The sequence below is a fragment of the Eubalaena glacialis genome, chromosome 7 (assembly GCF_028564815.1).
Source record: "Eubalaena glacialis isolate mEubGla1 chromosome 7, mEubGla1.1.hap2.+ XY, whole genome shotgun sequence".
Classification (NCBI taxonomy): domain Eukaryota; kingdom Metazoa; phylum Chordata; class Mammalia; order Artiodactyla; family Balaenidae; genus Eubalaena; species Eubalaena glacialis.
In genome coordinates, this window is record NC_083722.1 from 59,621,015 (window position 1) to 59,644,456 (window position 23,442).

Here is a 23,442-nt window from a genome sequence, read left to right on the forward strand (position 1 = left end):
GCTGATTAGTTTAGTAGTAGTGGTGTGTTGTATGGGGGGAGAATAGGGGGGAGGTACTGTGTTACGGGCCTAAGAGGAAGATAGTGACTACTACTACCTTCAGAGTGCTCAGTGAAATAAGAGTGTGCTGCCCTTTACTAAAGTCCTGTTATTTCACTTCCAGGCGATAAGAAGGGAAACCCATAAGGGCATTCAGTAAACTGTTCACAGTGCTGGGTTGGAAACTGGGCCAGAAAATAGGATAGAAAAATGAACGGCAAATCAGACAGGAAGAAGTTAACTGAAAATCAAAGAAAATGGGTTTGTAAGAGTGAGTTGGGACTTCCCTGGCAGTCCAGTGGTTAAGACTCCGTGCTTCCAGTGCAGGGGGGCACGGCTTCGATCCCTGGTCGGGGAACTCAGATCCCACAAGCTGCATGGCGCGGCCAAAAAAAAAAAAAAAGAGTTAAGGGAGTTGTGGGAGCCTTGCATACCAGGATTGACTTGATTCTGGGGATAAAATAGGACTAAACACATTCTACATCCATTTATGTTTAGTTTTTAGATACTTTGACTAGGTTTTCAGTAGAATCTTAATGAGCTTGCTTGTTTGTTTTAACACTTTAATTTTGCCTTCAGGCTTAGATCTCAGGAAGTATAGTTAAATTGGTTTTAGTCTTTAACTTTGGGGATACCATTTAAAATTGACGTTAGGTAGCTATCTGGGAAGCTATCTGGAGTGTATTTCATCTCCATTTAAAAACATATTTATGAAATCAGTTATTCATTCAACAAATATTTGAGGACTGCTATGTACCAGGTGCTATGCGAGGTGTTGGAGACATGTGGTTTCCTCGTGGGAGTATTTATCTCGTGTAGTAAATATTAATCAAGTAAACTAATGTGAAATTGCACCTGTGGCAAGTGCTAGAAGAAAAAAGTACATTGAACCTTTCCTGTCAACAGCATCCCTTAGAAATGTGCTGAAGTTTGAAGAATTAGTTATTTAGGCTAAGAGGGGAGATAGCAGTGATCCAGGGGGAAGGAACTGGCAGTCTGAAGTTCCTGAGGTCGGAGGGGATAAGGTGAGTCTGGAGGACTGAAGGATGGGTATATGGAAAGTAGGGAGATAGTAAGGTGTGAGATGAGGCTAGAGTTATGTAAGAGCTAGAGTGTGTGTGGCTTTGATTATGTTAAGTGAAGTTTCCTTCCTTTTAATTTTAAGAGATGAAGCCCTTGAATAGTTCAGCAGAGGGTTGCAATATGATCACATTTGCATTTTGAAAAGATGTTCTTTGTTGAGAAACAGTATACAGATTGGAGAATTAGGACATGGGCAAAATGGATGTAGGGGGATGAGTTAGGGGCTACTGCAGTAGTCTGGTTAAAAAATGATAGCTTGGATTACAGTGCTAGTATCAGAGTAGGAAAGAGTGGACAAATTTCAAGGATATTTAAGTAGTAAAATAACTTGGTTATGATTTGTGTATAGGATGTGAGAGGGAAGGAGCTCTCCAGGATGACACCTAGATTTTTGGCTTTTTCAATTTGGGTGGTAATTAGATAGAAAATACTAAAAGCAGACACAGTGTATGTATTTGTTTTGGGGGTGGATAGGTGGTGTCCGATCATGAGTTTAGTTGGATGTTGAGTTTGAGATGCCTTTGTGACATTCAAGGGAAAAAAAATGTAGACAGGGAGATAACATTGGCAAATTGTGGGAATACTGATAATAATTGAAGACCCAGGTATGACTGACATCTCTTGGGGGAGAGTTACAGTTAATGAGAGGATCTTGGGTAGAGGAGGCTGCCTGTACAGAAAGCAGAGAAGAGGGTTGGAGATGTGGGGTAAAAAAATAGGAGACTATTGTAGTTATAAAAGCCAAGGAAGAGAATGATTGAACAGAGAGGGAGAGGCCAAGAATTATGCAAAATGGAAAGTTAAAAATACCACTCAGAACAATTTTGATTATGAAGTTGGAACCCCATGTTTCTTAGTTTTAAGAACATATTAATCTCTTGGAGTCCATTTTTTTTAAGTGAAAAATTGCGTTTAAAATTTAAAATCCTGATTCTTGTTAAAATACTAGGCCTTTTGTCATTGAACTATTTTCACAGGTTTTGGGGATGTTACTTACTTTTCCTGTTGTGTACTTCCTAATGGTGCTCCTCTACCTCCTATAGTTTGTAACTGTCCTTTATGAGCTCATTTGAGTCTCAAGTTACTTTTGGTTTTTGCTTTTACTGTTCATCCAAGTTTTTGGACCTTGGTTTCAGTGTTAACTTCTTGATTTGGAGATCCCTTGTAAATTTAGACTAACATGCGTGGTACAAAGGTGAAGACTTTACCTTTTTTATGGGAGCCTTTCTTCCCTTGGGAGGAGAAAAATTTAGCCACTTCCATGCTGGTGGATAAATTGTTTTTCATCTCTGAAGGGATAGTCTTCCCATGGTCCCACCTTTAAGTACAATAAATACTTTGTTTCTAGCATTTGGAGGTTTCGCTTTTAAAATTAGCTCTGGTACTTTCTTTTAGAGGGTGTGTAGCATTTCTAGCACTAGCTTAGATTTCCAGAATTGTTTCTGGAAAACAAATGTTGTTTTAAGTTCTGAGTTTAAAATCCTTTTTCCTTAGTCAGAATTTTGGGTATATTATTCCATTGCCTTTATAGCATTCAGTGATTCCAATTGACTGATATATTCCTTTGGAGAAAATCTGTTTATTTTCTATGAATGATTTTAAGTTGCACTTTATCCTTAGTGTTTTGAAATTTATTGAGAGGTGTATGAAGTTTTTTGTGTTTTTTCCTAATCATCTGTGGGGCATAATGATGATTCTTTTAAGATTAAATGTAAAAACTGGATTTACCTTTAGATTTCTTAATTTTTTCGTAATACTTTTTTTCAGCTTTATTGAGATATAATTGACAAAGTTGTGTGTATTTAATGTGTACTGCATGATGATTTGAGATATACATAGACATTGTGAAATCATTACTACAATCATAACACATCCGTCACCTCACATAGTTTCTTTCTTTCTTCCTTCCCTTCTTTTTTTTTGTTTTTCTTTTGGTGAGAGCTCTTAAGATCTCATCTCCTCTTAGCAAATTTCAAGTATACAATACAGTACGTATTACTAACTACAGTCACCTTGTCATACATTAGAGCCTTAGAACTTATTCATGTTATAACTGAAGTTTGTACCCTTTGACCTACCTCTCCCCATTTGTCCCATCCCCCATCCTCTGGCAGTCACCATTCTATTCTCTTTCTGAGTTAAACTTTTTTTAAAAAAAAGAGTTCACATATAAGTGATACCATACAGTATTTTTCTTTCTCTGTCTGGCTTATTTCACTTAGCATAAATGCCTTCCAGGTTCATACATGTTGTCACAAATTGCCAATGGCAAGATTTCCTTCCTTTTTGTGGCAGAATAGTATTCCATTATATAAATGTATAATGACATTTTTTTTATCCATTCATCTATCAACAGACACTTAGGTTGTTTACATATCTTGGCTACTATGTATGTATTTATTTTAATTTTTGGCTATGTCGGGTCTTAGTTGTGGCACACGGGATCTTTGTTGCGGTATGCAGGATCTTTCGTTGCACGCCCAGGCTCTTTGTTGCAGCACGTGGGCTTCTCTCTAGTTGTGCGTGGGCTCTGTAGTTTGTGGCATGCAGGCTCTCTAGTTGAGGCGCGCAGGCTCATTAGTTGTGGCGCGCAGGCTTAGTTGCCCCGCAGCATGTGGGATCTTAGTTCCCCGACCAGGGATCCAACCCATGTCCCCTGCATTGGAAGGCGTATTCTTTACCACTGGACTACCAGGGAAGTCCCTGTCTTGGCTATTATGAATAATGCTGCAGTGAACATGGAAGTGCTGATATCTCTTCTATATACTGATTTTGTTTCCTTTGCATATACAGTTGACCCTTGAGCAGTGCAGGTTTGAACTACATGGGTCTACTTATATGTGGATGTTTGTCACTGATAAATACAACCTGCAGTTGGTTGAATCTGCAGATGCAGAGGAACTGCAGATGTGGAGGAACCAAGTATATGGAGAACTCACTGTAAGTTATATGCAGATTTTCAACTACAGAGGCTTGATGCCCCTAACCCCCACATTGTTCAAGGGTCTACTCTATACCCAGAAATAGGATTTCTGGATCACATGATAGTTCTACTTTAAAAAATTTTAAGGAATCTCCACACTATTTTCCATAATGGCTGTATGAATTTACATCCCCACCAACAGTATACCAAGGGTTCCCTTTTTTCACATCCTTGACAGCATTTGTTACCTCTTTTCTTTTTGATAGTAGCCACGCTAACAGATGTGAGGGTGTTTCTCATTGTGGTTTTCAGTTGCATTTTCTGATATTGAGCACCTTTCATATACTTAACTGGCTATTTGTATATCTCTGGGAAAATGTCTTTTCAGGTTCTTTGATTTCTTTGACCATTTCTTAATCAGATTTTTTGTGGGTTTTTGTTTTTTTGGGTTTTTTTTTTTTTGCTATTGAGAGGTATGAGTTCCTTATGTGTTTTAGATATTAACCCCTTATTAGATATATGGTTTGCAAACATTTTCTCTCATTCCATAGGTTGCCTTTTCATATTGTTTATTCTTTCCTTTGCTATGCACAGCCTTTTAGCTTGATATAGTCCCAGTTGTTCATTTTTGCTTTTGTTGCCTGTGTTTTTGGCATTGTATGCCCAAAAATCATTGCCAAGGCCCATGTCAAGGAGATTTTTTTCTGTTTTCCTCTAGGGGTTTTATGGTTTCAGATCTTACATTGAAGTCAGTAATCCATTTCAAGTTGATTTTTGTGTATTGTGTAAGATAAGGGTCCAGTTTCATTCTTTTGCATATATTAATAACATCCAGTTTTCCAATACCATTTATTTGAAGATACTATTCTTTCTTCATTGTTTGTTCTTGGTGCCCTTGTCAAAGATTAGTTGACTGTGAAAGTGTGGGTTTATTTCTGGGCTCTGTGTTCTGTTCCAAAGGTCTGTGTGTCTTTTTTTATGCCAGTACCATACTGTTTTGTTACTATAGCTTTGTAACATAGTTTGAAATCAGGGAGTGTGATACTTCCAGTTTTGTTGTTCTTTCTCAAGACTGCTTTGGCTATTCAGTGTCTTTGGGGGTTCCATGCACATTTTGGGTTATTTTTCTATTTCTGTGAAAAATGCTATTGGAATTTTTATAGGGATTGCACTGAATTTGTAGATTGCTTTGGGTTATATGGACATTTTAACAATACTATTGATAATTCTTCCAATCCGTGAGCACATAATATTTTCCCATTTATTTGTGTCTTCTTTCATCAGTGTATTATAGTTTTCAGTGTACAGGTCTTTCATCTTCTTGTTAAATATTTTATTGATTTTTATACTGTTGTAAGTGGGATTGCTTTTTTTTTTTATGTGCTTCAAGAAAGTCTTTCATAATTGAAATTTTATTGGTTGTTTTGAGGATCAATACATAGACATTTCAATTTGTACACAATTCTCAACATACGTACCAAAAATCTAAAAAATCATGTAGTTGTGATTCTTTTCTGAACAGTTATTCCAGTGACTTTCCACCTTAAAATTTGGAGGCAAATTTTCCTTCACAATATATCAAGTACCAATATCTTCAAATATTGATATGCTGTTACATCGTAAGTCCCACTAATTCACAATTTAATATCATATACACTACATACTCAAATTGTCAGTCATTCACAGCACATTAACAGTTACTAGAAGAACTGGACTACCACGACCAAAGATGTTACATAGTGCACAAAATTCTGCCCAGGAGAGCCAAGACCAAGGTAAAGTGGTTTGCTTTAGGAAACAATTATACCAAAAACAACATGGGAGGAGAAGTAATTTAGTGTTTAAGACATTAAATACACAGCTGACTCCAAACTGCCATTTAGTATGCTTCATATTATAAGATATAAAAGCTACCCTCCATCTGTGGAATGTTAAGCTGACACCCAAGACAATCAAAGCCTCACATATTTAATATCCCAGTATTTTCTGGTTCTACCAAAAAATAAACAACCAGCAAATGATTTCACCTCTTAAAAAAAAGCATTTACACTTTAAAAATGGCATGAGGTGGGATTCCCTCCTTTTTAAAAATGTTTCTAGAGCTACTAAAAAACTTGCATTTACAAAATAGTTGATAACAGTATTCCTCTGGATTGTACAAGAAGGGAGACAGGGACCACTGATAGGACCAGGGGTGTGATATTAATCAGACTTGGCTTCTTTCTCTCCTGCTTCATCAGAAGCTGGGCTCTTCTCGTTTTTGGTTTCTCCATTTTCTGCATGTAAGTCTTCTTTAGTCTCTTGGTTAGCCACTTTAGCCTGTTTTGCCTTTGCTCCCCTTTTTCCCTTTTGTTTGCACTTTTTGTCTGAAGATGTATCCTTTCCTGCCGCCTTTTTTGGCTTCATTTCCACTTTTGCGGGAGCCAGTTTAGCTGACAACCTTTCCGATCTCCTCTTGGGCTCCTCCTTCACCACCCCCTCAGCGGAGCTGACCTTCCTCTTGGGCATCGTGGCGGTGGAGCGGGCATGTGCCAGGTTCCTGCAGGCCGCAGCACGCCGAGAGCCTTTGCAAAGCTGGGCTGCCTGGCCGCTGCCGCTCCTCCCGCCGCCTTAGCTGCTGGGACCCGCAGTGGGGGCGGTGGGAGAACCCAGGATTGCTTTCTTAATTTCTCTATCAGATAATTCATAGTTAGTGTATAGAAATGCAATTGATTTTTTAAATGTTGATCTTGTATCCTTGGTGAAGCCTTCCGAGTTTTCTGTATATAAGATCATGTTATCTGCAAACAGACAACTTAAATTTTTCCTTCCCAATTTGGAAGCCTTTTATTTCTTTTTCTTGTCTAATTGCTTAGGCTAGGACTGTGTTGAAAAAAAGAGTGAGAGTGGGCATTCTTGTTTTGTTCCTGATCTTAGGGGAAAAGCTTTCAACTTTTCACCATTGAGTATGATGCTAGCTATGGGCTTGTCATCTCCGGCCTTTATTATTTTGAGGTACATTTCTTCTATACCTAATTATTTTAGTTTTTGTCATGAAAGGATGTTGAATTTTGTCAGAGGCCCTTTCTGCCTCTGTTGAGATGATCATATGATTTTTATCCTTCATTCTGTTAATTTGGTATCACATTTATTAATTTTCGTATGGTGAACCATCCTTGACTCAGGGATAAGTTCCAGTTAATTATGGTGTATGATCCTTTTAATGTGCTGTTGAATTCAATTTGCTGGTATTTTCTTGAGGATTTTTGCATCTTTGTTCATCAGGGACCCTGGCCTGTCGTTTTCTTGTTGTGTCCTTGTCTGACTTGGGTATCAGCGTAATGCTGGCCTTGTAAAATGATTTTGGAAGGGTTTCTTCTTTAATTTTTTGGAAGAGTTTGAGAAGGATTTGCATTCATTCTTCTTTAAATGTTTGGTAGAATTCACCCGTGAAGCCATCTGGTCCTAGGCTTTTCTTTGAATCAGTGATCAAAACCCCCCAACAATCACCTTACTCGTTATTGATCTGTTCAGATTTTTAAATTTCTTCCTGGTTCAGTCTTTGTTGTAAGTTGTATGTTTCTAAGACTGTCCATTTCTTCTGGGTTATCCAATTTGTAGGTGTATAATTGTTCATGATAATCTCGTATGATCCTTTTTGTGTCTGTGGTATTAGTTGTAACGTTTCCTCTTTCATTTCTGATTTTGTCTTTTTTTTTTCTTAGTCTAGCTAAAGGTTTGTCAATTTTGCTTATCTTTTTTAAAAAAAAGTTGAACAAAACTGTTCATTTTTTTTTTCTTCTCTTTTTCTAGTCTTTATTTCTGCTCTGATTTTTGTTATTTCCTTCTTTCTGTTTTTGGGGCATAATTTATTCTTTTTCTAGTTCCTTGAGGTATAAAGTTAGGCTGTTTATTTGAGGTCTGTTTTTTATTAGTGCCAGTGTTTATTGCTGTAAACTTCTGTCTTAGATTGCTTTTGCTGCATTTTGGTATGTTGTGTTTCCATTTGTGTTTATCTCAAGATACTTTAAATTTTTCCTTTTTATTTCTTTGACCCATTGATTGTTCAGGAGAATACGGTTCAATTTCCACATATTTGTGAATTTTCTAGCTTTCTTACTCATTTCTAATTTTATATCATTATGGTCAGAAAAGATATTTGGTATAATTTTCTGTCTTAAGTTTGTTAAGACTTGTTTTGTGACCTAATATGTGATCTATCCTGGAGAATATTCTGTATGTACTTAAGAAGAATGTGTGCTCTGCTGTTAGATGGAATGTTCTCTGTTAGATCCATTTGGTTTAAAGCGTAGTTCAAGTCCAATATTTACTTATTCATACTCTCTCTTTCTGATCTATTCACTGAAAGTAGGGTATTAAAGCCCGCTACTATTATTGCATTGCTGTCTATTTCAATTGTTATATACTCTTGATCAGTTGATCCATTTATCATTCTATAATGAATGACCTTTTGTCTCTGTTACAATTTTTCATTTAGAGTTTATTTTGTTGGATAAAAGTATAGCCATTCTTGCTCTCTTCTGCTTTATGTTTGCATAGAATTTTTTTTCCATCTCTCCACTTTCAGCCTATGTGTATCCTTAAAGCTGAAGTGAGTTTCTGTTAGCATATGTTTGAGTCTTGTGTTTTTAATATATTTACCCACTCTACGTCTTTTGATTGGAGAATTTAATCCATTTACATTCAGAGTGATTACTGATAAAGACTTAATGACTGCCATCTTGTTAATTGTTTTCTAGTTCCTTTGTTCCTTTCTTCTTGTGCTGTCTTTCTTTGTGATTTGATAGTTTTCCTTAGCAGTATTCTTTGATTCTTTTCTCTTTATCTTTTTATATCTACTATAGGTTTTTGCTTTGTGGCTACCGTGAGGTTTACATAAAACATTTTATGATTATAACAGTCAACTTTAAGCTAATAATTTGATTCAGTTGCATGCAAAATCTCTATTCTTTTACACCCCCCCTTCAATTATGTTATAGATGTCATAATCTTTTTATGTTGTGTGTTTAACAAATTATTGTAGCTATAGATATTTTTATTTTTGTCTTTTAACCTTTATACTAGTTAAGTGATTTATACACCATTACAATAGTAAGAATCTTCTGAATTTGATTACATACTTATCTTACTAGTGAGTTTTATACTGTTATATGTTTTTATGTTACGAATTATTGCCCTTTCATGCTAGCTTGAAGAACTCCCTTTAGCATTTCTTATAAGGCAGGTGTGGTAGTGATGAACTCCTTCAGTGTTTGTTTTTTTTTTGGTTTTTTGTTTGTTTGGGAACGTCTTTATGAAGGACAGCTTTGCTGAATATTCTTGGTTGGCAGTTTTTTTCTTCAAGCACTTTGACTATATATACACTATTCTGGTGCAAGGTTTCTGCTGAGAAATCTGCTGATAGCCTTATGTGGGTCCCATGTGTAAGTTTTTTACTCTTGCTTTCAAAATTCTCTCTTTGTCTTTGATTTTTGACAGTTTTATTATAATGTCTCTCAGTGGAGTCCTGTATGGGTTGAATATGTATTGGTACCTATGAACATCACATGCCTGGATGACCGTCAATTTCTCTCCCCAGATTTGGAAAGTTTTTAGCCATTATTTATGTAAATAAGCTTTCTACCCCTTTCTCTCCTTCTAGAACTCTCATAATGCAGCCATCATTACCCTTGATGCATAGTTAATGTAGGCTATTTTTCACTTTTTTTTTTTCCCTCTGCCCTGATAATTTCAAGTAACCTCTCTTCTAGTTCTCAGATTCTTTCTTCTGCTTGTTCATGTCTGCTGTTGATATTCTCTGCTGCATTTTTTTTTTTCATTTTATTCATTGTATTTATCAGCTCCAGTATTCTCTTTGGTTTTTTTTTTTTATAATTTCTGTTTCTCTTTTGGACTTCTTATTTTGATCATGTATTGTTTTCCTGATTTGTTGAGTAGTCTTTCTGGGTTCTCTTGTAGCTTACTGAGCTTCCTTAAAACAATTACTTTGAAATCTTTGTCAAGCAATTCAGAGATCTGTTTCTTTGTGGTCAGTTACTAGAAAATAATCGTGTTCCTTTGGTGGTGTCATGTTTCCTTGATTTTTTTCACTTTTGTTGTAGCCTTGCATTTATGCCTGCCCATTTGATGGAGTGGTTTTGGTCGGGAAAGACCTTTACCTGTGGGTAAGTGTGAGGGTGCCAGCTGAATAGGCTGTGGCAGTTCTTACTCTGGGGAAGATCCAGGGGTGTAGTCTTTGTGCAGCTCCAACAGCTGAGGTCAGTGTTAGTGAAGATTGCAAGGGTGCTCAATGGCCAAGGCAGCAAGTGTCCATGGGGCTGGTAAGGGCTGTTGGGGACCTTCTGGTCTCTTTTTCTCCCACAGGGAGTTGTTGTGGCCAAGGGGATCTCTCTTGGCACCAGGTCCAACTCACAGGTGTCCTCTTAATCATGGTAGTACTGATGAGTGCCCATGGAGTAGCCATGGAGCTAGCTAGGGTCTGGAGCTCAGGCACACACAAAGCAGCTGCAGAGCTGGAGTCTGAAGTGTAAGCACTTACAGAGCAGCAGTGGTTCTGGAGTCCAGAGCATTTGTGGGATTAGGGGGTTGTGGCAGCCCTGGTCCTGGGGCAGCGCAGCAGTAGCTCTTTCTTGCTGAGGACACAGCAGTGTCTCCCTCTCCAGGGGCCCTGTGGCAGTGATGGCTTTTGGTGAAAGCTGCTGTTGTCCTCTGCAGAGCAGGCCACTGGAGTTTGTCCTGATGAATACTTATGGGGTCCTCCTTTGTGAAAGCTGTCATGGGTGCTGTTGTCCTCAGTTGAAGAGCCTGCCTAGGTCCTCCACAGAGCAGACCACACTGGGCACTGCAGTGGTCCTACCACATGGCTGATACTGATAGCCTCTACCTTTCTTTGTTCCTGGCTGTCTCTAGATGTCTCAGCTAAGCCTGTCTCCCTAGTGATCCTTCTGCGTGGTTGCTCTCCATTTTTTGCTTCACTGTGCTGCTGTAGGATCTCAGTTCTGCATGAGCCTCCTGGGGATATTTTCCTTCACGGATAGCTGTCTATTTCTTATTTTTTGTTGGGGGTATGAAGGCTGGTATCTCCTATTGTGCCATCTTTCTAATGCCACCCCTCAGAATACTTTCTGTCTTGTTACTACTTTGCTTTGCATCTTTGACCTTTTTACTATTTAACCCATCCTTTATTTTGTTTATCTTAACAGTCATTTGACATTCAAAAACTTAAATAGTGCTTTTATCATAGATCTTTATTTCACAGTAATAGTAGCGGTAGCCTCTGAGTGCTTTAGAGACATTATATTGTTTACTTATCATAGCCACCTTATTGACATAGGTACTATTGTTATCCCTTTTTCACAGATGAAGAAACTAGAGCACAGAGAGACCATAAGTTGTTTGCCCAGCCAAGGTCACATAGCAAATAAGTATGGAACTAAGATATTCAAACCCAGGCAGTATGATTCTAACACTCGTAGTCTTAACCTCTAGGATATGCTTCCTTTCAGGCTGCTGTGGCTTGTCTTATTTCTGAAGATATTCCTATTTCTGTTTTCTATGGTATTAGTTCTTCCACTCATTGATTTCGATGCTTAGATTTCATATTGTCTACTTTTCTTAAATGTTTGGTTTTTGGATGTGTGCTTATTTTTGTATTTGATCAAGTCTGTCTACAAATACTACAGTGTTTGTATCTGGTGATTATGGGAGGGAGAGTCATGGCTTGCTATTGGGAAGGATATATCAAGCTGAATTTGGATATGAGGATTTCCTATTCATCTTCTTTCTGTCAAGCACTATTCCACTTTTTGAATCACTTGTCTACATGTATTGCAGATACCTTTGAGGCCCACTTCCTTGCTTGGCAGTGGTAGGGCAAGGGGATCCACCTGCCTGGCTGTTCCTAATGCTCATTACCCTGAGGATTGCTGCAGGATTTTCTCTTGCCCCCCTGCCCCATAGCAACTTTATACTAAACATGGAACATCCTGGAAACTCCTCCCATTCCCCCACCCCGCCAACACACACACACATACCATGGTTTGCAGTTTACTTCTGGTTGCAGTTTGGGCTATGGCTTCTTCCATCACATTTCTTCTCATTTGGTTTTTTGTCTTTCATTGATGAAATTTCTCATTCGTTAAGGTCATGTTCTTGTTTTAAAGTGCTGTTACAGTTCATCTCCCATGATTTTAGTGCTATTATAACTTATTCTTTATTTCTATAATTTTTAGGGTTATAGATTGGAGGCAATTATGTTGAATGTGCATCCTTCATTTTGATGCTATTTTCTGTCAGTGGTTTTTAATCTTTTGAGAGTCATTGACTTCTTTGACCATTTGGTAAATTGTATGTACCCTCACTTTTTTAAAATTCAGATGCATAGCTGTCTACCATCTGTACCCCAGGCAATGGCCAAATGTTAATTTGAGCATTACTAGTTTGGTAGAGTTGTTTTTTTGGGGGGGAGGGAGGGACTTTGTTTTTAGTTATATTTAGAGGAAAATAATGTGTTACTTAGGTTTAAGGAAAATTGTTATAAAAGATGTATTTATGTAGCCACAGAGCTATATATAAAGAGTTAAATATAAAGTATAATATTAGAAAGAGAGCTATTTCTTTCTAGTAAAGTTTTATAACGTTTCTTTTTTTCCTGCTTTCTCTAGGTTTAATTATAGATCAACACATCATCTTGCATCTCATGGGTTCTATGAATTTTTAAATTGGTTTGATGAAAGAGCATGGTATCCACTAGGAAGAATAGTCGGTGGTACTGTAAGTATATTTGCAGTTATTTATGTTAATCTTAAAATTTTACAGTTATTTGAGTAAATATTAATCACTAAGGTGGTGGCAGTTTTTTTTTTTTTGTATTTTTAAGTATTTTAAATATTTCTGAGCAATAATAAGGTGTGTTGTATTTTAAAATTCCACATGTTCATTGCTAACATATAGAAATACAGTTGATTTTATTTTAATTAATTAATTTATTTATTTATTTATTTATTTTTGGCTGTGTTGGGTCTTCGTTTCTGTGCGAGGGCTTTCTCCTGTTGCGGCAAGCGGGGCCACTCTTCATCGTGGTGCGCGGGCCTCTCATTATCACGGCCTCTCTTGTTGTGGAGCACAGGCTCCAGACGCGCAGGCTCAGCAGTTGTGGCTCACGGGCCTAGTTGCTCCGCGGCATGTGGGATCTTCCCAGACCAGGGCTCAAACCCGTGTTCCCTGCATTGGCAGGCAGATTCTCAACCACTGCGCCACCAGGGAAGCCCTAAGGTGGTGGCAATTCTTGAAAGCTTTGTATAGTTAACTAACACATTTTTCTGTGGCTGATTAGTACTTAACTTGCTAAATCTCTTTTCTTGATCCTCTTCTTCCCACTCTCACCCCCCAACCTGTTTTTGGGTTACCTCATACTAGCCACTATTTCTGACAAGTGGATCTCTTGTCACACCCTTAAGTTCAGGTTATTTGTATGTATTTGTTTTGTTCTATAACAACTTTATTGAAAAAAAATTTGGGGAAGGAAATAGAAATGTAGAAGAATCAGATAATTCTAATTTTCCAGGTCCCAATTACTCGAGGTAATTGAGTATTGATCATAGTTCGTGGGGAATTATAATGTCCAGAAGATGATATAAGAGAAAATATTTTTAGGATTTGGGATGTAAGGAGAATGCTGAAGAGAAAATGAAAGACAAGACACCTATTTGGGCAATATACATGTGTAGTATTTTTTTCTGGATCAGTTTTGTCAGAGGTTTATCAATTTTAGTAGATTACTTAACCCAAAGAAACTTTGACTTTGTTGATTATTAAATATTTGCCTTCTCTTGTGTTAATTTCCATTTATTTCCTTCCTCCCACTTTCTTGAGTTTGTTTTGATGTTTTTGTCTGTCTTCCTGATACAGTTTGATCAGTAATTTTCAACATTTCTTTGTTATTAATGTATTCATTTTGAAGGTATAAATTTCCCAATAATCACTTTTAACTACATTGCATAAGTTTTGATATGTAGTATTTTTATTATTGTTCAGGTCAAAGTGTATTTTAATTTCCACTATAATTTGCCCTGATTCATGGGTTACTTGTATTTAACTTTTAAACATAATAGAATTTCCTAGTTATCTTTTTTTTGCTTTATACTTCCAATATATTATGGTTAAAGAACAAATCCTGTAATTTTAATCCTTTGAAATTTATTGAGGCATGATTTGTGGCCCAAGATATAGCCAACTTTTATAAATGTTCCCTCTGTATTTGGAAGGAATATGTTCTCCGTGGTAGTCAGATGTTGTGTTTATAATCTGGGGCATCTTCTTATCTTTGATGTAAACAGAGATAAAGATACAGGACAATAGTCATGAATTAGGGTGAATTAGAAAGGTATTGAATGGTGAGAGATGTGGTAGATGGCTGTATCTGTACTTCTTGTGGGGTGAATGCTATCATTACTTCATTGTACTAGTCTTTGATTACTATAGTTTGTTTCCTGGTGTGTTTATAAATTTTTATCTTGAATTCACCCTCAATGAAGGCTTGTTTTCTGAGACTCCTGGTGTCTTGGTATTTGGGACCATCCTTATAATAATCTTTCTCACTTGCCTTTGTTGGAGCCCTTAGAGGTCTTACTGCTTTTAGGACAGTTTTTAGAGGTTATTTCTCAGCTTGAGGTTTTTTATATATGATGTTGTTATAAATGTGGAACCCATATTCACCCATGTGATGAATGAGTTTCTTATTTCTTGTTTTGTTTCTATTCAGAGCTTTGGAAGTAAGGCAAGAGTTCCTTACTGTTTCCCTTGATGGATGGGTAGAATTTGTCTAGTCTAGTTTCATAAACGGGCCCTGGCTTTGTGCTGGGAATTAGGCCTTTTCTTTGATCCCTGTGGTGAGTGGTAACTACCCCCCAACCGCGAGTACCTATATATCAAGCCTGCTTTGTTTTTGTTTTTTCTCTTTTTAGATTCCCTCGGCATCAGTACCTACTTTGAATTTCTTCTTTATGTTTGGAACCTGGAGGGTTCCCTTCCTTTTGAGCTTAAATATGCCTTTTTTGTTGTTGGGAGGTTTTATTTGTTTGTTTAGAGTTTTTTGGTCCTTTCATCTAGTACGTCTACGTATTTTGGCTGTATTTCTTATGTCAGTTCAGTCTGCCAAATTTAGAGTATTTTCAAATTCATTTCCATTTTCTTTGAATATTACTAACAAAATCATACACTGAGGCCTGGTATCATATATGAAATGGAACAAAATTTTGATTTTTAAGAATGGTGCTGATTGCCATACTTTTTCCCCCTTCCATTATCCCATTCTCCTTCTGTACATTCTATCGAGCATTCATTTTGTGCCAATCATCGTTCTCTGGATGCTGGGGAAATTTTTCTTGCTATTCTGGAGCTTATATTCTTGTGAGGGTGTTTAGTTAACAGACAATAAATAAGTAAAATAAATAGTATGTGAAACGGTGATAAGTGCTATGGAGAAAAAAGCAAGGGAGTTGGGTTAAAGACCATGGGAGCTTGCAAGTTTAAATAGGATAGCTAGGAAAGGAAATTTATAACATTCTTTGTAGTTTCAGTGATGGAGAAAGAAAAATCTTTTAGGATTTAGATAAGGATGGTAATATAAATACACATTTTAATCACTGAAGAATAGCTCAGAATTAATGTCCTATTTCTTGTTCTTTGAATCCTCTTAATGTTTCATGTTCTCTTTTAGAGGGAGGGTGAAGAATATAACTGTTAACTGGCCTATTCTAGTTTATTATTTCCTTTCTATCCTTAAATATTTTAAGAAGTGTAAAAAGGTCTAATCTTCCAGGAGTCCGAAAATATTATATCTGAATTCACCAACTAACTAGTCCTTCTTTTCCTAGCTAAAATTGTTTACTTTCCAAATCTTGACTTTGAAAGAAGGGAAAAATCATTTATAAATACCACTTAAATAATATTGCACATAACTTTCTTTCATCTTCCGTCCTTTTCTCAGTCCCTTGAACACAAGTATAGGCAATGTTGGAGCACGTTAAAACTCCAAACTTAAGGATATGTTAGATTAGGACCCTGTTTTATAGTGAAAAGATAGAGTTAGTGGGATCAATAAGAAAGTTACCTAGTTTTTCATTGTTAAGCCTCTTCACTCTTAATCATTCATTCAGTATGATCTTTCTTCTTTTGCTTAAGTATGTATCTGAATATCAGATTTTTATTTGTATCTAATCCACAAGAACATTTAATTTTGTAATGTGTGAAGGCAAACTATTGTAAGAGCTTATTCTCAAACTTACTATAAACAATAAATAATAATAAAGAAAGAAGCTTACGTTAGTGTTTTCAGCTACCTCATTTTATATGTAATTAAATTGTCCTTTTTTTTTCTTCCTAGGTTTACCCAGGGTTGATGATAACAGCTGGCCTTATCCATTGGATTTTAAATACACTGAACATAACAGTTCACATAAGAGATGTATGTGTGTTCCTTGCACCAACTTTTAGCGGCCTTACATCTATATCTACTTTCCTGCTTACCAGAGAACTTTGGAACCAAGGAGCAGGACTTTTAGCTGCTTGTTTTATTGCTATTGTACCAGGTTACATTTCTCGGTCAGTAGCTGGATCCTTTGATAATGAAGGCATTGCTATTTTTGCACTTCAGTTCACATATTACTTGTGGGTAAGTAACACTTAATGTTTTGTTATCGTTAATACCCATGAACTTTCTGCTGAAATGCTGTTGTGCAGCATTTGTCTTTTATCAATTATAGTTGTATACAGAGAAGTCTGTTACTGTTTGTAACAAGTAAGTCATAGCTGCAATAAAGAGGCTATCAAAAAATTAAGCTCTTGATTTTGTTTCTTTTGTAGGGGAGAGAGGAGTCAAATACTTAGGAAAATGAAATGTGGTTCAGTGGCTTAGGATGTTGAATTCTGTTTGTGAAACTTGTATTATTTTACTGTTGCCAAGTTATTTCTTCCTTGCCAATCTGTATACCTTCTATTTCCTTTTCTTGTGTTACTGTATTAGCTACTAATTCCAGTATGATGTTGAAAAGGAGTAGTGAGAGGAGACATCCTTGCCTTGTAGGTAATATTTATCAAGTTGAAGAAGTTCCACTCTATTTGTGTCAATAGTTTGCTGAGAGATTTTATCATGAATGGATGTTGGATTTTGTCAAATGCTTTTTCTCTATCTTTTGATACACAGTTAACCCTTGAACAACACGGGTTTGAACTCTGCAGGTCCACTTATACACAAGTTTGTTTTTCAGTAAATACATACTACAGTACTACATGATGCAAGGTTGGTTGAATCCATAGATATGGAACCACAGATTATGTAGGGCCTACTGTCAAGTTACATGTGGATTTTTGATACCAAGTGGGGATGAGGGGGTCACTGCCCCAACCCCTGCCTTGTTCAAGGGTCAACTGTAGTTACATGATCTTTTTCTTTTGACTTTTTGATGTCATGAATTACATTAATTGATTTTCAAATGTTGAGTCGCTATGTCATACCTGGAATAAATCTCACTTGGTCATGATATTGATATATAATTCTTATAATACGTTGTTAGACTTGATTTCTTAATGTCTTGTTGAGGATTTTTGCATCCATGTTAATGAGAGAGATCGTGGTCTATAGTTTTCTTTTCTTGTAATGTCTTTGATTTTGGCGTTAGGACAATGCTGGCCTTGTAGAATGAGTTAGGAAGTGTTCCCTCTACTTCTGTTTGCTGAAAGAGGTTGTAGAGTATTGCTGTCTTTTTTTTTTTTTAATGTTTGGTAGAATTCACGAGTGAACCCACCTTGGCCTGGTGCTTTCTGTTTTGGAAGGTTATTAATTATTGATTGATTCCATTTCTTTAATAGACAGAGCCCTATTCAGATTGTCTATTTCTTCTTGTTTGAGTTTTGGGAGATTTCTTTCACAGAATTGGTCCATTTCATTTAGGTTATCAAGTTTGTGCACATAGAGTTGTTCATTGTATTCCTTTATTATCCTTTTAATACATGTCCATGGGATCTGTAGTGATGGTCCTTCTTTTATTTCCAATATTAGTATTTGTGTCTTCCTTTTTTCTTAGCCTGGCTTAGAGGCATGTTGATTTTTGTTCATCTTTCAAAGAACCAGGTTGTGATTTCATTGATTTTTCTCTATAAATTTCCTGTTTTCAATTTCATTGATTTCTGCTCTGATTCTTATTTCTTTTCTTCTGCTTCCTTTGGATTTAAATTGCCCTTCTTTTTCTAGTTTCCTAAGGTGGAAACTTAGATAATTGTCTTAGATCTATCTTTTCTGTTATATACATTCAATGCTGTAAATTTCCCTATGAGCACTGCTTTCTCTACATCCCACAAATTTTGGTAAGTTGTTTTCATTTTTATTTAGTTAACAATATTTTAAAATTTTTCTCGAGATTTTTTATTTGACCCATATATTTGTTTAAAGGTATGTTGTTTAATCCCCATTTATTTTGAGATTTTCCAGTTAATTTTCTGTTACTGATTTTTAGTTTAATTCCATTGTGGGCTGAGAGCAACACCTTACATGATTTTTATTCTTTCAAATTTGTTAAGATGTGTTTCATGGCCCAGATGTGGTTTACCTTGGTGAATGTTCCATGTAGGCTTGAGAAGAATATGTATTCTGCTGTCCTTGGATGAAATCGAGTTTAGATGTCCATTACATCCAATATCCAGTTGATTGGTGGTGGTGTTGAGTTTCATGATTTTCTTAAATCATGAAAATCTTACTGATTTTCTACCTGCTGGATTCATCCATCTGAGGGTGGGTTTTAAGTCTCCATTTATGGTAGTGGATTCATCCATTTACCCTCCTGGCTCTGTCAGTTTTTCCTCATGTAGTTTGACACTTTGTTGTTAGGCACATGCACTTTAAGGATTATGTAGTCTTTGAGAATTAATCCTTTTGTCACTGTGTAATGCCCTTGTTTATCTCTGATCACTTCTTTGCTTTGAGGTTGGCTCTGTCTGAGATTAAATTGCTGCTCTTGCATTCTTTTGATTAGTGTTAGCATGGTATATTTTTTGCCATCTATTTATTTTAGAACTATATATATCTTTATATTTAAAGTGGGTTTCTTGTAGACAACATATAGTTGGGTCTTGGATTTTGATCCACCCTGACAATTTGTTCTTTTAATTTGTGCATTTAGACCATTGGCATTCAAATGATTATTATTAGTTGGATTAATATTTACCATGTATGTTACTGTCTTCTAGTTGGAACTCTTTAGTTCTTTGTTTTATTTTTGTTCTCTACTCTTTTTCTACCTTTTGTCGTTTTAACTGAGCATTTTATATGTTCAATTTTCTCTCTTTCTGGCCTATTAGTTATGCTTGTTTTAAAACTGTTTTTAGCAGTTGCCATAGAGTTTGCAACATACATTTACAGCTAATCCAAGTTCACTTTCAAAGAATACTATACAGGCATATCTCATTTTATTGCACTTCACAGATACTGCATTTTTAGAAATTGAAGGTTTGTGGCAACCCTGCATCAAACAAGTCTGTCAGTGCCATTTATCCAACAGTATTTTCTCACTTTGTGTCTCTGTCACATTTTGGTATTTCTCAAAATATTTCAAACTTTTTCATTATTATATTTGTTACGGTGATCTGTGATCAGAGATCTTTGATGTTACTATTGCAAAAAGATTACAACTCACTAAAGGCCCAGATGATGGTTAGCATTTTTTAGCAATGAAGTACTCTTTAATTAAAGTATATGTGTTGGTTTTTTAAAGCATAATGTACTCTTGTTTTAAATTTATTTGATTTATTTATTTATTTACTTTTGGCTGCGTTGGATCTTTGTTGCTGCATGCGGGCTTCCTCTAGTTGCAGCGTGTGGGGGCTACTCTTTGTTGTGGTGCGCGGGCTTATTGCGGTGGCTTCTCTCGTTGCGGAGCATGGGCTCTAGGTGCGTGGGCTCCAGTAGTTGTGGCACACGGGCTTAGTTGCTCTGCAGCATGTGGGATCTTCCTGGACCAGGGCTCGAACCCGTGTCCCCTGCATTGGCAGGTGGATTCTCAACCACTGCGCCACCAGGGAAGCCCCATAATGTACTCTTAATAGACTACAATTTAGTGTAAACATAGCTTTTATATGCCCTGGGAAACAAATTCGTGTGACTTGCTTTACTGCAATATTCACTTTATTGTAGTGGTCTGGAACCAAACCCACAATATCTCTGAGGTCTGCCTGTATCACTTTATAGGCAGTGAGTACCTTATAATAACAAAATAATCCTAATTCCTCCCTCTTTTCCCTTGTATCATAACTCACTCTTCACTTTTATATGAGCATACATAATAGAATACATTGTTGGTATTATTATTTTCAACAGACTTATCTGTTAGATCAATTAAGAATAAGAAAAATAAAAGTTTTTAATTTACCTTTACTTCATCTTTGATGCTCTTCCTTTCTTCATGTAGATCTAAGATCCTGATCTATGTTATTTTCCTTCTTGTTAAAGAACTTTTAGCATTTATTGTAAGGCAAATCTGTCAACAAATTCCCTCAATTTTTGTTTGTCTGAGAAAGTCTTTATTTCTCCTTTAACTTTGAAGGATAATTTCACAGGGCACAAAATTCTAGATTGGTGGTTTTTTTCTCTCAGTACTTTAAATATTTCACTCTGTTCTTGTCTTGCTTGTATGATTTCTGAGTAGAAGTCATGTAATCCTTATCCTTGTCCTTCTATAGGCAAGGTGTCTTTTGCTCTGGCTTCTTTCAGGATTTTCTTTATTTTTGGTTTTCTGTAGTTTGAAAAAGGTGTGCCTGGTTGTGGTTGGTTATTTTGGCATTTGTTGCTTAGTGTTTGAGCTTTCTGGATCTGTAGTTTGATGGCTGACTTTATTGGGAAAATTATCAGTCATTATCATTTCAAATATTCTGTTCCTTTTTCTCCTCTCCTTCTGGTATTTCTATTACATGTATATTACACCTTTTGTTGTTGTTCCACAGTCCTTGGATATTCTGTTTTATTTTTTTTCTGGTCTTTGTTCTTTTCAGTTTTGGAGGTTTCTATTGATATAGCCTCTAATTCAGAGATGCTTTCCTCAGCCATGGCCAGTCTATTCATAAACTCAGCATAGGCATCCTTCATTTCATCTGTAGCCTCTTTTTTTTGTTTTGTGTTTTGTTTTGTTTTGTTTTTGGTTCTTAGGATTTCCAGCTCTCTGCTTACATTGCCCATTTATTCTTGCATGCTATCTCCTTTATCCATTGGAACTCCTAGCATATTAATCATAGTTTTAAATTCCTGGTCTGATACTTTCAGAATCCTTGCCATATCTGGTTCTGATGCTTCCTCTGTCTCTTTAAATTGTGTTTTTTTGCCTTTTGGTATGCCTTGCAATATTTTCTTCATAGCCAGACATGATACACTTGGTAAAAGGAATTGCTGTGAATAAGCCTTTAGTAATCAGGAGGTAAGGTATAGTCCTATGATTAGGTCTAAGTCTTTTAGTAAGTTGGACTGTGAACTTTACAATTGTTTCTTTTTTTTCTCTCCCCACTTAGGTGGGAAAGGATGGCTAGAGCTGACTGGAGTTATGTATTTCCCTTCCCCAGGTCAGTTAGGCTCTGATAACACCCCAGCAAGTCAGGCTCTGGTTAATAGTTTCTTCTGAGGACAGGCCTTGTTAAGAACAGAATGCCTTTGCATTTTTCAAAATGTTTCCTGTTCCCCTCCCTGTGCCAGAAGCAACAAGGGGATTTTGTTTTTCCATATATTTATTGTGAGAACCTGGTTAAGATCCTCAAGGCAAATCCAGCATAATTGTGGGGACCACCATATGACTGAGTCCACCCTGGAGTTTTTAAGTCTCCACACTGAGACTTAGGTTTCCCTACCCACTTCCCTGCCCCCAGTTATTTGCAGTATTGATTCCTGCATGTGTGTCTCTCCATTGTTGAGAGCAGCAGTTTGTCCTGTGTCTTTCCCTCACTCACAGATCCAGGAGACTTGTTGATATTTCAGTCTGTTCAGCTTCTTACTTGTTAGGACTGAGTGGTGACATCCAATTCCTTACGTGTAGAACCAGAAACCAGAAGTCTATTTATTGCTAAGCTATCTAAACTTAATGTTTTTCCTGCAAGGAAAAGGATGCTCCTTAGTACTAGCTTCAAGTTAAACCTTGCATATATTTAATTGTTTTCTTCTTTATTATTTTAACCTATGTTCATACTTTTTCAATGTTGGAAATTGCTCCAAACTTTTACATATGAATACTCTTACATATTTTTAGGTAGCTAGGTGAATGGTAGCATTATTTTTCTCTTTTATATTTTACATCTTTTAAAGCTCCTTAGCTTGTGGATATTTTTGCTTTGGCAAGGAATTTCAGAGGAGAATTGTTGCAGTCAATCAGCATAGACAGTTGCTTGATCTTGAGTTTAAGAGAGAAGAAAGAAAAGCACCCATGGTGATGAAGATGATGACAAGCAGCAGGGTGCTGCTGATGCTGCTGTATTCACCAAAAAATGTTTAAAAACAACTGAGAAAAAACCTTAAAATTTGGAACATCCTTTTGAGGTCTTTTAACTAATAGAATTTAAATTACATATTAAGTATATATCTTGACAATACATATGAATGGATGGAGCTTGACAGTATAATGCCAAATGGAAAAATAAGTTGAGGTAGAATACATACAGTAATTTTAAATAGTACAAACCATATTGTGTACTGTTTGTTTATACCTATTTATAATGAAAGTATAAAAATATGGCATTTATCCATATATATACCAACTTTATGATAGTGGTTACTCCTGAGTATGGGTGGGTGATATTGAGGAAGAAAGTATGAAGGGAGGTTCAACTCTGTCGTAAAAAAAAAAAAATTTTTTTAAATAAAATCATCCAAAGCAAATATATGATGTATTTGCATTTGGAAGTCTGGATGGCTATTATTCTCTACTCTTCTATATGTTTGAAACATTTTGTAATAAATTTTTAAAATAATATATTCTGTATGTTGGAAATTTAGAAACAGAAAACTAATGTAAAGAAGCCATCACCCAGGTGTTACTACATTTGCATTTTGTCATATTTTTTAAACTTTGTATGCTTTTATGAAATGCAAAAGTGGTATTGTTTATATAGTTTTTTTATTCTTTATATTCTTTTAACATAGCATGAGTCTGAATCATTGCAGGAGTGCCTTAACTGGCATGTTAATTACCTTTCAACATTTTTTAAAATTTCACTTTAAGAAATTGAGCCAAATTCATGTAACATAAATTCACTATTTCAGCCATTTTAAAACGTACAGTTCAGTGGTTTTTAGTATCCTCTGTGTACCTACAGAACATTTTATCACCCCCTAAAGAAACCTTGTACCTCCCAATTCTGCCTTTCCTCCA

General features: G+C 36.2%; 2 protein-coding genes across 2 annotated transcripts in view; one reads left to right on the forward strand and one right to left on the reverse strand.

The window, feature by feature from the left end:
• The window catches only part of STT3B (STT3 oligosaccharyltransferase complex catalytic subunit B), a 97,421-nt gene that overhangs the window by 37,720 nt on the left and 36,259 nt on the right, over nt 1-23,442 (forward strand). The window contains exons 2-3 of the mRNA XM_061196453.1: nt 12,709-12,817; nt 16,431-16,718. Coding sequence (XP_061052436.1) covers nt 12,709-12,817; nt 16,431-16,718 — 397 coding nt within the window. The remainder of the gene's footprint in view (nt 1-12,708; nt 12,818-16,430; nt 16,719-23,442) is intronic.
• LOC133094591 (non-histone chromosomal protein HMG-14-like) lies at nt 6,248-6,553 on the reverse strand. The gene has a single exon (XM_061195224.1). The coding sequence runs from the start codon at nt 6,551-6,553 to the stop codon at nt 6,248-6,250; it is 306 nt and encodes a 101-aa protein (XP_061051207.1).